Source organism: Cetorhinus maximus, chromosome 5 (assembly GCF_964194155.1).
Source record: "Cetorhinus maximus chromosome 5, sCetMax3.hap1.1, whole genome shotgun sequence".
NCBI lineage: Eukaryota > Metazoa > Chordata > Chondrichthyes > Lamniformes > Cetorhinidae > Cetorhinus > Cetorhinus maximus.
In genome coordinates, this window is record NC_135883.1 from 55,755,789 (window position 1) to 55,772,456 (window position 16,668).

At 40.7% G+C, this 16,668-nt stretch overlaps 2 protein-coding genes across 3 annotated transcripts in view; one reads left to right on the forward strand and one right to left on the reverse strand.

The window, feature by feature from the left end:
* Positions 1 to 5,665, reverse strand: part of acp1 (acid phosphatase 1) — a 39,812-nt gene extending 34,147 nt beyond the window's left edge. The window contains exons 1-3 of one of the 2 annotated variants that reach the window (XM_078541876.1): positions 5,602 to 5,665; positions 3,578 to 3,651; positions 38 to 151 (exon numbers count right to left, since the gene is read on the reverse strand). In XM_078541876.1, coding sequence (XP_078398002.1) covers positions 38 to 151; positions 3,578 to 3,651; positions 5,602 to 5,641 — 228 coding nt within the window. In that variant the 5' untranslated portion in view covers positions 5,642 to 5,665. The remainder of the gene's footprint in view (positions 1 to 37; positions 152 to 3,577; positions 3,652 to 5,601) is intronic. The other variant, XM_078541875.1, reaches the window with a different exon arrangement.
* An 87-nt stretch (positions 5,666 to 5,752) lies between these two features.
* Positions 5,753 to 16,668, forward strand: part of sh3yl1 (SH3 and SYLF domain containing 1) — a 180,782-nt gene continuing 169,866 nt past the window's right edge. Inside the window, exon 1 of the mRNA XM_078541874.1 lies at positions 5,753 to 5,980. Coding sequence (XP_078398000.1) covers position 5,980 — 1 coding nt within the window. The 5' untranslated portion in view covers positions 5,753 to 5,979. The remainder of the gene's footprint in view (positions 5,981 to 16,668) is intronic.

The following is a 16,668-nucleotide window of genomic DNA, read 5'->3' on the forward strand; positions in this document are numbered from 1 at the left end:
GCCCACAATAAAACAAATAAAAACTGGGATACAGTACCTGCCTGGCAAAATGATTCGTGGTAATGCCATGTTTCATCAGACACCTTTGGCCCCGTTGGTCAGCAGGATTCCCTATTTCATACGTTGATGTTGCTGCACTGTCTATTTTCCACTGGAAGAAATACAAGTGCCATGCTGTTTGTTTCCCCATGCAGTCATTTAATGATTATGTTATCAATTATATGAATTTAAGATTTTAAAGTGGTATCAACTCCCAACTTCACTCGAACCAAGCTTCAATATAATTGTTATACTGTAACTTGAAGAAAGTCCGAATCATGATATTTTCATTCAAATGCAGCAGTTGTCACAATAGCACCATTAAATTGGATTTGCACTTAAAATCACTGAAATACAAGATGAATCATTGCAAACTTTGTTCAGACTGGGTTGTGAATTTCTCCCTTCAAAAAAAATTAAACGGTGACTTAGTGCTGTCCCAACATTACTAGAATACACCTGTGTCAATGTGTCAAAGTGTGTTTTTAAGAAGTATAAAAGTTCATTGAAGATTTTGTAACTTTTAAAACATATCTTCCAGCTCTAGAATCACAAAATACTGAGCTAAAATGAATTTGGACCACTTTCTGTAAAACATAAATGAGGCAATACAAAGAAACACATTGTGGCGTTCACTCGATATAAACCACTGACAAAAATGTAAACTAAGGTGCAAGATGCAATGTAAAGTGGTTAATTGACAACTAGGAAATGAAAGGGGAAAAAAGACCTTGAATTCCTTTTCAACAGTAACAGCAAGGATAGACAAGAGCAATGCAGTGGGCATGATAATACATTTTTTAAATTCAATCTTAGGAGGCGAGCATCATTTCAAAGGCCAGCATTTGTTGCCAGTTCCTAACTGTCCTTTGTCAGGTGGTTGTGAGCCTCTTTCTTGAACGCTGCAGTCCATATGGTGTAAATACACTCAGTGCCGTTGGAGTTCCAGGGTTTTGACCCAGCGATAGTAAAGGAACGGCAATATAGTTCCAAGCCAGGAACAGTGCGTGGCTTCAAGGGGAACGTGGAGGTGGTGGTGCTCTCGCTCATCTACTGCCCTTTCTGCTAGGTGATAGAGGTTATGGATTTGGAGGGTGCTTAAGAAGCAGCCGTGGCAATTTGTTGCAGTGCATCTTGTAGATTGGTATACTATCAAAGTAGTGGCAGTAGTGTATACTAAGGTGGAGGGAATGCATGTTTAAATTGGTGGATGGGATGCTAATCATGCGGGCTGCTTTGTACTGGATAGTGCGAAACTTCTATTGTCGTTGGAGCTGCACCCATCCAGACAAGGGGAGAATATTTCTTTACACTCCTAACTTGCACCTTGTAAATGGAGAGACACCTCCTGACTTCCCAAAACCCGAGTTACTCGCCACAGAAATCCCAGCCTCCGACCTGCTCGTGTAGTCACAGTATTGCAGGTCTAATTAAGTTTCTGGTCAAAAGTAAGCAATAGGATGTCGATGATGGGGATTCAGCAATGGTAATGTGATATATCCATTCCTTCACTGTCATTGGGTCAAAATACTGCAACTCCCTTCCTAACAATGCTGTGGGTGTACCTACACCACATTGACCACTGTTCAAAAAGGTAGCTCACCACCACATTCTCCGAGGCAATTACAGCTGCACAACAAATGCTGGTGTAGCCAGCAACGCTCACATCCCATGAAAGAATAAATAAATATTTCCAAATCAGGATGGGCTTATAGAGGAACTTGCAGGTGGTGGTGTTCCCATGCATCTGCTATCCTTATCCTTCCGGGTGGTAGAGGTTGTGGGTTTGGAAGGTGCTATTGAAGGAGCCTTGGTGAATTGCTGCAGCGCATCTTGAAGCTGGACACACTGCTGCCACTGTGCATTGGTGGTGGAGGAAGTGAATGCTTAAGGTGGTGGATGAGGTGCCAATTGGCTGCTTTGTCCTGGATGGTGTTGAGCTTCTTGAGTGCTGTTGCATCTGCACTCATCCAGGCAAGTGGAGAGTATTCCATCACACTGCTGACTTGTGACAGACTTTTCGGAGTCAGGAAGTGAATTACTCACAACAGAACTCCCAGCCTCTGACCTGCTCTTGTATCCATAGTAATTATATGGCTGGTCCAGTTCAGTTCTGGTCAATGGCAGCCCCCAGAATGCTGATGGTGGGTGATTCAGCGATGATAATGCCATTGAATGTCAAGTGGAGATGGCTAGGTTCTCTTTTGTTGGAGATGGTCATTCCCTGACACTTTTGTGGTACGAATCTTATTTGCCTCATTACGCCCAAGCCTGAATATTGTCCTGGTCTTGCTGTACATGGACACAGACTGCTTCAGTATCTGGGAAATTGCAAATGATGCTGAACATTGTGCAATCATCAGCAAACATCCCCACTTCTGACCATTCCAACCAATCACCTTCTTTTGTGCTATTATGGCTCCAACCAGTGTAGAGTTCACACCCCCACACCCACCCGCCATTGCAAGTGATTCTCTGACCACGATGAGAAACAAAATAGGGCAGCAGTGCAAAGGGACATCAAAATACTGATACATAAATTGTTAAAAGTAGCAACACAAGTTTGAAATAGCCATAAGGATTGCAAACAAAAGCAGAGAGGTGATCTTAAATTTATATAGAACCCAGGTTCGACCACATATTACCGTACACAGTCCTGATCGGTATACGGCAAAAAAATGATTTAAATATCTGATAAGTACAGAAGGGATTTCCAAGGATGTTACCAGAATTGGGAGGATGCAACTATGCTGAAGGATTGATCAGGTTGGGGGTCTTTTCTCTGGGAAAAAGGCTAAGAGACCCGAGAGAAGACTTCAAAATCACAAAGGTTCCAAACAGGGTGGATGTGGAGAAACTCTTTCCAAATGTGAATCAGTACAGAGCAAGTGGACTTCAATATAAGTTAGCTACCAATGATCAAATAAAGAATTTCAGACAATTGCTTTCCATAGAGAATGGCGAAGATCTGGGACTCACTGCCACATGGGATGGCTTTATATATACACATGAGAAAGACTGGAATAGGGGGACAGTGGGACAGGGTGGGAAGAAGTAATTAGAGTGAGAGGAATTTCATGTGGAATATAAACAGTGGCATTGATCACTTGGACTAAATGGCCCATGTCTTTGCTATCGATTCAATGCAAGAAAAGGCTTTTGGGAAACAATCAGAAAAATAAACTTTTACTATTATTGTGATTCACAAGTACATAATATGTAAAATACATAATTGTTGCATGAAGGATTGGTTATCATGTAACACAATCTCACTGTATTATGACCAGCAATGGTATGAAATTTAAGTGCAAGCTTGAACCATACATAATTTTCCTGCATGGTATCAAATCAGAAACCCTGCATGTGTCCACTGCTAGTAAATCCACCAGTGCAGATTCAGCACAGGGTGGCAGCAGGGAAATGGTATGAAGCACAGTGAGTGACACAGCCAGCTTATGCTCTTGATCTGACCACTTATGAAAGATTATTTAATTCCTAAATAAATAAGAGCTTTTCTGAAAAAGTGAGTAGGACTTACTTTGTTTATGACACCCTGGTCTGTTGCCAGCTTTCTGAAGATGGCTTCAGCAATTGGAGATCGGCAAATGTTGCCTTAAAAAAAGGAGTTTAAAATATGCTTGTATGAGTTCTCTCAAATTTTATATTTTACGAGCAAGTATAGCACAGTTTTAAGTATATAGAATTCCTGTACTTAAGGCGCCAAAACAGATTAATGATTTGCATGTTAATTCAAATTCTATACAGCTCCAGTCGTTGTGGATAATCAAGGTACATATACAAACAAAGTTTCTCAGAGGTGAACTTATTAAGCAGTAATTTTTATACTTAGTTCTTACAGGCAGAATCACTGTATAAGCCATATAATTTCATTCACACCAAGAAGAACTACTGTACTTTTAAAGAGCTAATATCAGCATTGTGTTTCCTCAGCACAAGTCTACGTTAGACAAAACCAATTGTGATTTATGCCCCAATCTATATTCAGATTTGCTGACTTAACAGATGGAATGAGACCTTATATCATCTGCAGTATCAGGTCATAGGATTAGGAGGATGCCATTTAGTCCCTCAAACCTGTTCCTGTCAATCAATAAATCAGACCCTAGCTGATCTTTCCCTTAAATCTATTTACTCATCTTTGATTTCTAACCATTGATATCCTGACTAGTCTTCATTTGATCTAAAGTGTCCCTCCATATGCCAGAGCCATCTTATGGGGACACAAAAAAAGCAAGCATTTTTCACAAATTGAATCATCACTGTTCTGTATGGCAGGAGGGTTGGTGACCAGAGGAAGCTAATTCAAGGCAGAAAGTCCAGAGAGGACACAAAGAGTTTCTTTTTTTACATAGCAAGTTATGATATGGGTTGCACTGCCTGAAAAGGTGGTGGAAGCAGACTGAATAGTAACTTTCAAAATAGAGCTGAATAAGTACTTAAAGATAAATTTGCAGGTTCAAGGTGAACAACTTGGATTTACATATCACCTTTAACATAATAATACATCCCAGGGTACTTTACAGGTGCATTATCAAGCAAAATTTAATACCAAGGCTTCCTGATAAGGCACTATAAGGGCAGATGACCAAAGGCTTGGTCAAAAAGGTAGATTTTTTAGGAGGATTCTAAAGGAGAAAAGAGAAGCAGAAAGATTAAGAGGGAATTCCAAAGCTTAGAGCCTTGACAGCTTAAGGTATGGCCACCAGTGGTAGAGCAATTAAAATTTGGCATGCTCAAGAGTCCAGCAGTGAAAAGTACAGCTATCTCAGAGAATTGAGATACTGCAGGAGATAACAGATATAGGGAGAAGCAAATGGGAGGGATTTAAAAACAAGGATGAGAATTTTAAAATCGAGATGTTGCTTAACTGGGAGCCAATATAGGTCAGTGAGCACGGGGGTATATGGGATTGGTGTGAATAGGGACACAGGCTGTAGAGTTTTGGATGACCTCAAGTTTACAAAGGGTAGAATATGTGCGACCAGCCAGGAGCGCATTGGAATAGTCAAGTCTAGAGATAACCAAGATTTCAGCAGCATAGACAAGGGTGGAATCAAGCAATGTTCTAGAGGTGGAAATAGGCAGTATTTGTGATGGTGCAGAGGACAGGATGTACAAAGAGCTAGGGAGTTGGACCAATTGGGTGTCTATACCAAAAAGCCGGCGGAAGCACGGTGGGCCGAATGGCCTCCTCTTGCTCTGTGCGATTCCTTTGAATGAAAGAAGGGTCAATGTGATCACCAGCAGTTGACAGAGACCCAATGAAGCGGTGACAACAATTCGCACGGTTTAAACCCGGTAGGGGCGAGAAAACCCATGCAGGTTAAATCTGAACAACTTCTGGGTAACCGCAGCATGAGTGAGCCACACTGGGACCGGCCGGGGAGAGGGCGCCAGGTGTCCGCTGACAGCCGCGCGCTATAAAGGTCGCTGGTCAAGTGACTCCGCGCGGGACGGCAGTAGTTACCCCTTCCCTCCTTACCATCCCGGGGCCGGCACGAGCCGCGAGGGGAAGCGCGAGCGCCGCACTCACTCACTCACCCAGACAGACGAAAAGAACCGACTGTTGCCCGCCCGCCATCTTCACAGGGTCTTCCCAGGGCACTGCTTCCGTCTACTCTCGTGCCTGCTCCAGCAACCCCGAGCCTCGTTCGCTGCAAATTATATTATATATATATATATATATATAAACTCTGATTTATCCACATTAAGGGAAATGTGTTCAAATCAACCACAGCGTCGAGATGCGGAAATGTCCTAATTTCTTGGCACGTCTACAGACAGCTACTAAAAAGGCCCATTGTGGATCTATTAGGAAGTGGACAGGTGCAAGTAGTTCAGGTAAACTTGGAAAGTGAGATTAGGATGACATTGTAAAAGTCCGCATTTAAAGGTTTCTAGAGGATCATTATTTATAAAAGTAAGTTTATTTTCTTTTGTTTTTTATTACAGATTGGTACGCGTTTGGGAGAAACACCTTGTGTACCTTTTCAGAAGTGTATTTTTTGTGGTGCAACGTTTATGTTGGGTTATACTTCAGGCACAGTTGGTATTGACATATGGTGAAATCATTTCATACAGTCATTGAATGATACAACATTTGAAGGAGGCCATTCAACCCACTGTGCCTGGGCTGGCTCTTTGAAAAAGTTATCCAATTTGTCCTATTTCCCTGCTCTCTCTCCTCCCCCCCCCCCCCCCCCTGCCAAACTAATTCTTTCTTTCCTTTTCTAGTATTTCTTCAAATCTACTTTGAAAGTTAGTATCGAATCTCCACTCTTTAGGCAGTATGTAGATCGTAACTCACTAGACATTTTATCCCTTCATCTAGCTTGCCTCTGGTTTCTTTGTTAATTAACTTAAATCTGTGTCTTCTTGTTACTGACGCTTCTGCCAGTGTTTGCTGTTTGATAACTCCATAAAATCTATTCATAACCTTCCGTACTCTAAGGAGAAAAACCTCAGTTTCTCTAAACTCTCTATGCAAGTGAAGCCTTTCATCCCTGGTGCAATCCCAGTAAATCTCTGCACCCTGTCCAAGGCCTTCCTAGAATTGGCCATGTTACTAATAACCCGTGATTTCTGAAGATTTAGCATGATTGCCTTGTTTTCATTCTCCGTGCTTCTATTTATAAGGCTGTATTGATTTTTAACCAACATTTGTGACTTGTGAATGTATACCTCCAGGTCCACTCTTTACAATTTGACCGTTTAGATTATTTTGTCTCTTCTCATTTTTCCTATCAAATTAATCCACTTTACACTTTCTAATAGTTGGCCTGAAAATTTCTAACTTGTAAACTGAAATAATTTTGTTAGAGATACATAGAAGTTAGTAAACAATATATTTATGTAACATCTATGCATTTGGAATCTATATCAAATGAATGACAGTTGAAAAAATTATCAACAACAAAGTATGGTAGTGAGTTGTATTTTGTTTGTACTAGTATATATCAGAACATACAAATAAAATTATAAGAAAAAAGCAAAGCAGATTTACTGAGAAGTCAATGATGTGGTGCTTTGTCAACTTGTATAACTAATTAGATAATGAAAAACACAAAAATAAATGCTTTTATAATCCCTTTGCTTTCTTGTAATAGTGCTGCTAATTCTAAGTGCCTGAAGATAGTAGGAATTACAATATAAGTGTGAGAAGATACCTTATTGGCCACAAATATTATCAGAGTTAATTGCATTTAGAATAAACTGTTGAACAGGGGGGTATTCCTTGTTTAGGGAATCCCTGATTTTTCGGTGACTTGCTAAAGCACTTCAGTTAATTACAGGATTAATTCTGGACTCACTTGAGATTTGCTAAAATCATTAATTATGGGCTGGATTTAATGCTCCACCGCTGCCAGGTGTGAAGACTGGGAGGTGCATGTAAAATTCAGCAGGTGGCATTGCTGCCACCTCCCTGCCCGTCCCTGACCTGTCTGAAATTCTACCATGAGTGTAGGTAGTGTCGGGTAGCCTGCCTGCCAATTAATGGCCACTTAAGGACCCCATCCTGGTGCTATTGATATTTTACCCACAGTGGGGGAAGGCCCACGCCATGCAGAAAGCCTGGAAGCTGTAGTCATTGCACAGAACCCCTCAAAGATCACCCCCACCACCCGTCTTTAACCTTACACCCCCACCCCCACACCTTGAAAGCAGCGCTCCTTGGTGTGGTGGGATTGCTTGAGGTTCCAGCAGTGGCCACCACTCATGGCTGGCGCTGCTGGCACTACAGGGCTGCTGGCCAGCCGGATTTGGCGGCAGCTCTCGAAGGCAGGATTTCTTCCAGCTTTTAAGAAATGAATGCCTTTCTTAGTGTTAAATTGTGGTGGAGCAGCTGTCAGGATCGTGGGTTTTTAGCTAAGGAGGGGGGAGGGGGACCGTGGTGCCCTGTAAAACCCAATCTTATATCTCAACAGATACAAGAATTGTTGGCCAAGGGCCCATTTATCATTTAAAATTTTTAAATTAAATTTATTATTTTAAAATGGAGATGGTAACATTTATGTTGGCGATACTGAGTTATTTCTTTCGATAACAAAAAAAATCAATGATTGAAATAATTTTCCATTATTTTAAGTCTTTATTGTTACTATGTTTTCTGATCTCTTGTGGATCCTCATCATATGCTCTCTGACTTTAATATCCTTTCTATAATCGTATAACATCAGCAACAACAACTTATTTATATAATGCCTTTAATGTAATAAAATGTCCCAAGATGCATCATAGGAGCATTATAAAACAAAATATGGCACCAAACCACATAATGAGATGTTAGGTCAAATGACCAAAAGCTTGATCAAAGACTTAGTTTTTAAGGAATGTCTTAAAGGAGGAAAGTGACACGGAGAGAGGTAGGGAGGGTAATTCTTGTGCATAGGCTTAGACAACTGAAGACATGGCTACCAATGGTGGAGCAATTAAAATTGGATATACACACGAGGCCATAATTAGGGTTGCAGTAATTTCGGAAGGTTGAGGGGCTGGAGGCGGTTACAAAGATGGGGAGTGATGAAGCCATGGAGGGACTTGAAAACAAGGCTATCCAAAATTTCAGTGTCCTAACTATGGCCTAACCATGGCCTGGTACAAATTTATGATAAGTCTCTTTTCTCTTGTGGTCTATGCTCTGATTTACAAAATCCAAAGTTGTATTGTCTTTTATTTATAATTTGCATTTTTTAAAGAATATTATTTGCACCCAAAGGCCCAGATTTTCACCATGACGGAGACCCTCTCCATCATGGTGAAAATGGTGGAGGTGGCTGAAAATTGTAAGCCTTGTCCCCCGAACACAGCAATTTCCATTTGCATGGGGGCGGAAATGGAGGCGAGGCACGTTTCATGCATGCGTGTTTTAGAGACAGCTAGCTATTTAAGTCATCAGCTGCCTCCACTCAAGTCGGATTTTGATAGCCTTGGAGTGTGAAACCTGAAGTGTGCAGATTAGACCCAGTAAGAACAAGTCTGAACTTTGTGGATTAGTTTGGAAAGCTCTTTGGAAAGGTAAGGTATTCCTTTGGACTTGGTCCTTCGACACCTCTGGTGGAGGCAAGGTGCACTTTGGTGACCCTTTGCAATTTGGAACTGTGAACAGAACTGTCAAATTCAAATATCAAAAGTGTCAAGCAGACCTGTCAAAACTGTCAAGCGGACCTGTCAAAACTGTCAAGCGGACCTGTCAAAACTGTCAAGCAGACCTGTCAGGAGGCCTTGTCAAAAGAAACTGCCAAAAGCACTTGTCAACGGGAGCTGTCAAGGCATTTAAAAGCCCAGTGCTTTAAATCTTAGAAAAAAATGTCTGGAGAATTTTTTTTCAATTATTGCTTGCTATTTCACACTATCTGTTGGCACAAGCCTGAGGGTTTCCATTACTGGATTAGTGCTGTATGACTGATTTAGAGTCATAGAGGTCTACAGCACAGAAAAAGGCCTTTCGGCCCATTGAGCCTGCGCCGGTCAAACAAGTACCTAACTATTCTAATTCCATTTTCCAGCACTAGGCCCATAGCCTTGTATGCCATGGTTGCATATGCATGATTTCATAACCATCCATTAGCACAGTAGGGTGTCTGCCATTGCACAGTTTGAGTGACAGCAACAAGTAGTTATAGACTCTTTGAAGTGGAACTATGAATTCTAATGCTTGTTGCTGTAAGAGGTTGTGCACTTGAATGAAAAGTTTGTTGTTATTAGGCTGTATGTAGTTGAAAGAATCCAAATGTAGTAAATTGTTTTTTTAAGAATGAGGGGCCTGGAGAGGCCTGCCAGTAGCAGGGCAGGGGTGGGATTGTCACTGTCTTTTCTCAATCACTCCATCACAGTGCTTGCCCCATTTTTATTCCACAGGAGTATGCCTTTTTCGTACTCCATCAATTTTATATTTGAAGATTTCCCACCATTGTTCTTGTGACCTGTTTGCTAACTTTTCTACGAAGATTAGATTCTTTCTTAACTTCTTGACCTTTGTATTTTCCAGTCCGGCATGGCACCTTTAGCTTTCACTCGTTGCTACCCTTTCCTTCTCATGTTGAACTTAACTATATTCCGGTTTCTATTACACAGTTGTTTTTCTACCTTCACCTCAATTATTCGTTCCATTTAATTTTCCGAGTTAAGCGGGGGCAGCGTTTCTTTCCTTGGACTGAAAGAACAATGCTCCAGGAGCATTATTGATTGCACTCTTAAAAAGTGTGCCTCACTTCGATCAATATATTACTTTGTCCTTTGCCTTGGGATAGCTTAAATATTCAAACACTTTTGCTTTGCTGTACTTGCATGTCTCTCTGAACTGTTTACAGATCCCCACCACCATCTCATGGTGGTCTGTAATGCAAAGAATTGTATCACTTCCATTTGTAATCATTTGGATTTTGCATTTGCTGTCTGAACTGATTTTTAAACAAACTTACATTATTTCTTAACAATAATCCAGAAACCAGGGGTTTGCCATGGTGAGTTGAAATGCTTATTAGTAAGCAAATGCAGGACGCATGCTGAGGAGCTTCATAGTCATATTGATGGGTGGTGAATTTGTTTCAATGGACCAGAATCCTCCACTTCATAGATTTAAAGCTGCTAACCAAGAAGTTAGTCTATTATTGTCAATGTATGTTACTTTCTATCCCTTAGACAAAAGGAGTGGGCTGTGGACTCAAGGCAATAACCAGAATTGGGTATTATGTTTACTAGGTTTAGATCAACTAATTTCAATAGCTTATCTAGGGAAAGTGAGTCAAGTGAGCCGAAGTTCAGTAAATTGCATCCTTATGTAGGCAATCCCCTTTCCTGGCTAAGTTACTTAACCCTTGTGGTTCGGAGGTCTACTCTGGATATCACAGAATCACAGTGCAGAAAAGGCCCTTTGGCCCATCGAGTCTGCACTGACATGTGAGAAACACCTGACTTATCTACCTAATCCCATTTACCAGCACTTGGCCCATAACCGTGAATGTTATGACATGCCAAGAGCTCATCCAGGTACTTTTTAAAGGATGTGAGGCAACCCGCCTCCACCACCCTCTCAGGCAATGCATTCCAGGCCGTCACCACCCTCTGGGTAAAAAAGTTTTTCCTTACATCTCCTCTAAACCTCCTGCTCCTCACCTTGAACTTATGCCCCCTTGTGACTGACGATTACAAACAACATTTTTATTTACCTAAATCCCTTAGCGTATAAATCAATATCAGTGTAAAAATACCGATACGAATATCTGCTAATGTATACTCACAATCTGGTTGCTTGGTTTCTTGAGAGACAGACAAGATTGGATGATCGAACCGTCCTGTTCTGTTACTGATGTTGATAGCTGAAGGCTATCCTCTCTTCCAACTATAGTCATGAGTCTCCTGTATGTTCGGCCCTTATAACCTTCTATTGGACCTGCATACTACATTTGCAGTGATGTCGCTTTCTCATTGGCACAGTGCTTTCAGCCTCAAGTTATCCCCCCACCACCATGCCCAGTGAGATGATGGATCCTTGGGGTCATCACAACTGTTCATATCCTGAATCCAGCATTCAAACCATGCTGGGCTGGTCCTTTGTTCTAGGGTTCTGTGTGTGTAGATGCAATTTGACTCGTTTCTGTCTACATGTTTTCCTTCGCTCTTCTGGTCATTGTTCACAACCTAACCCTCTTCCTGTCAGCTTTCCGTCCACCAAGCAACCATTTTGTGTTATACTGAAAATACATTGTTCAATCTCTAGTACTACATTTGATATGACTTGCACAAAGAAAACCAATACATAAATTGTTTCAAAAATGTCATCAAAGAAACAAACTGTAAAAATATCAATATCACAATATCAACAACTGTAATAGCAAATGCTGGGGATGTTCCATTCTGATAATTTCATTGCAGTCTTGTTCTATCTCTATATCACAAAAGTTTTACAGATGTTATTCTCTTTATTTACCGAGAACTAAACCACACTATCTGTTGTTCAACTGCAATGTATAGATAGGTTGCTGTTGCTAGGCTTATTAACAGTTTTGTGCCCACAATTATTGTATAGCAAGATTGATTGTTCTCGTTCTGGAAACTATATAAGATACATTCATGTATCTTAAGTAGAATAAATCAGTTGTTGGTTTTAATGCACACTGAGGGTTCTCTGTTATGATTCTAGGATCATAACCATTTAACTAGATTGTAATTGAGGTGTGCTTACAGGAGTTATCGTTTATGCTTCAGACCTAGCACAAAACTCAAAAAAAATTGTGACTCCTTCCCATTTTCTTTTTCCTGTTTTTTCCTACTTACCTTGCCACTTTTTTGCTTTCTTTTGTTTCTGCATCTTGTTTCCTTCCTTCTTCCCTGCTATATTAGGTTAAACTGTCTCCCACAATAGAAGTTTTTTTTTAGCTAGGAAATTGGTTCCAGCCATATTCGGATGAAATCTGTCTTTTCCATATAAGATTACTGCTGTCCCAAAACTGACCACTGTGTCGATGAATCTCTGCAGCTATGCATTTACCTCTGTCACTTTGGAGTTTTATATTGACTAGCCATGAATCTGGAAATTACTACCCTTGTGATTCTGCTGCTTAACCAGTGTCCAAATTCCTACAACTCCTTTTGCAAGACCTCCAATTTTGACCCTTCATGTATTATCGGTTCTGACAAAATCCATGATTACTGACAGTTTTATTTTTCTCTTCAAATCTCTTTGAGCAGCTCCATGATATTGTTCAGCATGACAAGTGAGAGGAAGCATATTTGGCACTCTCTATTGTCGCATGTCTTTCTTCTCTGACTATGAATACTGAAGGTGGGCAGAGGTAATGTTTTCGCCCATTAGTCTGTTTAAGCATCGTTAGCTGTGTAAACAATGTATCTCAAAAATAATGGATGGATTTCAATGAAACGTGGCAGACAATATAGAGTATGACCCATGGAAGAACCAATTAATTTTTGCCCAAGATGCATATCCAGATCCTGGAATTTTTTTTAAAGGATCCGTTAATATTGAGCGATAGTGCAAATTGACTTTGCTTTACAATGCTGTGTGTTTTATTTAGAATTTTGTGGAATGTCTCAGCTGCTGTGGTGGTATTTGTCACAACTGTCAAAATTTGAGCAGAGTTTTCAGAGCAGGTTGCTGGATGTCAATTGGTCTATAGCCTCCTCAATAAGTTGGAAGCTTTTAAAACTATTTTTTCTTTCAACTTTGTAGTTACAGAGCATCAATCAGACAGGGAAAAGCCTCAAGGAAGAGTTGTGCAATTATAATAACATTGAGGTAACAGTTGCATGTGCTCTTCATTTGTTTCATTCAGAAGTTTTCTTTGTTTGTTTGATCTCTCTCTCTCTCTTTTATTTTGAATATTACAAACATCAGTTCCTGAGGATAACAAAAAGAAGTTAAAACTAATTTTCAAAGTATTTTCAACAATTTCCTTGAACCTGGTGGCCAGATTGCACAGTCCTTTCTTCACTATAAAATTACAGTTGTATGTCAACAATGTTAATCAGAGCACCATTTATTGAAGGGACCACCATTAACTGCATTTTGAATGAAATGTGCACACCACACATTCAATTTAGGATATGATAAATCAATATTAAGTTTACTAGTTTGATTGTGTGCTACAGAATTTGCACTGCTGTGATCTGTCTCAATCCTCAACAAGTTTTTTTTTTGAATACCTTTGGAGGTTTGCAGAGTTTTCCATTTCCATAACTTTTTTTTGGATACTTGTTTAGACATTGGTGTGTCCTTCATAGTAGAGTTTGCAATGTGACACTGAGAGGTTGTTTCTGCTGACTAGGGAATCTAAAACACAGGAGCACTGTCAAGCGATGATAATTTAGGACTGAGATGAGGAGAAATTTTTCCACTCAAAAGTTTATGAACCTTTGGAATTCTCTACCCCTGAGGGTTGTGGATGCTCCGTCATTGAATATGTTTAAGTTGAGATAGACAGATTTTTGATGTCTCAGGGAATCGAGGGATGTGGAGTGAGTGGGAAAGTGGAATGGTACCCCAATATCAGCCATAATCACATTGAATGGTAGAGCAGGCCTGGTGGGCTGTATTATCTATGCTGTTTCTATCTTGTGTGGATCAAACTTGAAAATTTATATAAATAGGTTTCTGTTGTACCTTTTTTGTTTGAGCTGATGTGACTTTTCAGAAACATCTTAATTTAGTTGTTAAACTCAGGGCTTCTCAACATTTTTTGCTTTTGTGGTCCTCCTCCCCACCCCTCCCATGTCATAATCTAGCCAACTCCCTTAGACATTCAATGGCATTATCAACAACAGATCAGCCACCATCAACATCGTGGGTGTTACCAGTGACCAGAGACTTAACCAACGAACCATGTGCAAGTCAGATGCTGGGAATCCTGTGGCGAGTAACTCACTACCTGTCTCCTCAAAGCCTGTCCACCATCTGCAAGGCACAAGTCAGGACTGTGATGGAATAGCCTCCACTTGCCTGGGTGAGTGCAGCTGCAGCAATATTCAAGATTTTGGATACCATCCAAGACAAAGCAAACCACTAGATCGGCACCCTATCCACCACCTTAAACATTCACTGCCTCCACCACTGGCGCACAGTGGTTGCATTATCTACTGTCGTCAGGATGCACCATAGTGACTCAACAGGGCACCTATGAAAGCATCTACTAAATCTTTGACCTCTGCTTCCTAAAAGATCAAGGGCAGCAGACACAGGAGAACACCTTAGGCTGTAAGATTTCCCTTCATGTCACACACCATCCTGACTTGGAACTATATCATTTCCTTTGCCGAATCAAAATGCTGGAAATCCCTACTCAATAGCACAATGGTATACCTCCACAATATGAACTGTAACGATTCAAGAATGCAGTGCACCACCACCTTCTGAAGGGCAATTAGGGATGAGCTATAAAAGCTAGTCTTACCAATGGCACACATACCTCAAGAAAGAAAGATTAAAACAACCCAGAGCTTCAATGCCTCCAGTACCAGAAGCTCCTTATCTATTGAAATCTCTATTCTCCACACTCTGTGCTGATGATTCAAACCGAGAAACCAGCTTGCATCATCTGGATCTAGTTTTTCAAACTGGAGGGAAGTACAGGTCGAGTATCCTTTATCCGAAACCCTCAGGACGGATGCATTTTGGATTTCAGATAATTTCTTTTTTTGGATACCGTGTATTGGCCTAGACCTACTTGCATTACAATGGCCAAAGCCAAGGCTAGCTATCATCTAATGTAAACAAAATGGCTAGAAAAGTAAGATGCACCACTGAATATTATACACACCTGTCAGCTCGGGTCACAGACTTCCCGTGCTAAAGGTCAATGACGTTCAAAAAAAATGCAGCTTTTGAATGTGTTCAGCTTTTGGATTAACGTATAAAGGATACTTGATTTGTATATACTGGTGGAGGTATAGGAAAAGCACGGAAAAAAAGGAGATGGGGAGGCAGCATTGATTAAGGAGAATGTTACAATACTGGAGAGTGAGTGAGAGAGGATGTCCTGGAGAGGTCAAGGCCAGAATCTATTTGGTTAGAACGAAGGAACATTAGATGTAGCAGAACAGTACTGAGTGTTCTCCAGCTGGTGGGAAAGATATAAAGGAACAAATTTTCAAGAAAATTACAACGAGGTGTAAAAAATATGGAGTGGTAAATTGGGGGACTTTAACCTAATCTAGACTGGGATAGTAATAGTGTAAAGGGCAGAGTCTGAGGAAGAGTTTCTGAAATGTGTTCAGGAGAATTTCTAGTTCTGTATGTTCTGGGCCCACTGGAGAAGGAGGCATTGCTGGATATGGTTCTGGGGAATGAGGTGGGATCAAATGAATCAAGAATCAGTAGGGGAGCATTTAGGGGACAGTGATCACAGTATCATAAGGTTTAGGTTAGCTATGGAAAAGGACAAGGAGCAATCCAGAGTAAGAATAATTAATTGGATGAGGGCCAATTTCAGTGGGGTGAGAATAGATCCTGCCCAGGTAAATTGCCCGACTAAACTGTAAATAAGCTGTCTTTAAAAAGGAGATAGTTTGGATATAGTCATGGTACATTGCCACAAGGGGGAAAGGCAGTATATACAATGTCCGAGCTCCCTGCATGGTGAAAGAGAGACAGCCTCGTATAAAACAGAAAAAAGGGGGCGTATAACAGATGTCAGGCTAGTAATAGAGGTGAGGACTGGGCTGAATATAGAAAATTCAGGGAGAAAATGAAAAAAGAAATGAGAAGCAAAGAGAGAATATGAGAAAAGACTTGCAGCTAACATAGGGAATCCAAAGTCCTCTATAGGCATAAAAATAGAAAAATGTTTATAAAAAGAGTGGTAGGGCTGATTAGGGACCAAAAAGGGGATTTATGCATGGAGGCAGAGGACATGGCTGAGCTACTAAATGAGTACTTTTTATCAATCTTGCCAAGGAAGAAGATGTTGCCAAAGTAATGGTGAACGAGGAGCTATTAGATTGGCTGTACTTAAAGTTAATAAATCACCATAACCTGATCAGATGCATTTGAGGGTACTGAGCGATAAGGGTGGAAATTGTGGAGGTATTGGCCATAATATTCCAATCCTCCTTAGATACAGGGCTGGTGCCAGAGGACTGGAAATTGCAAATGTT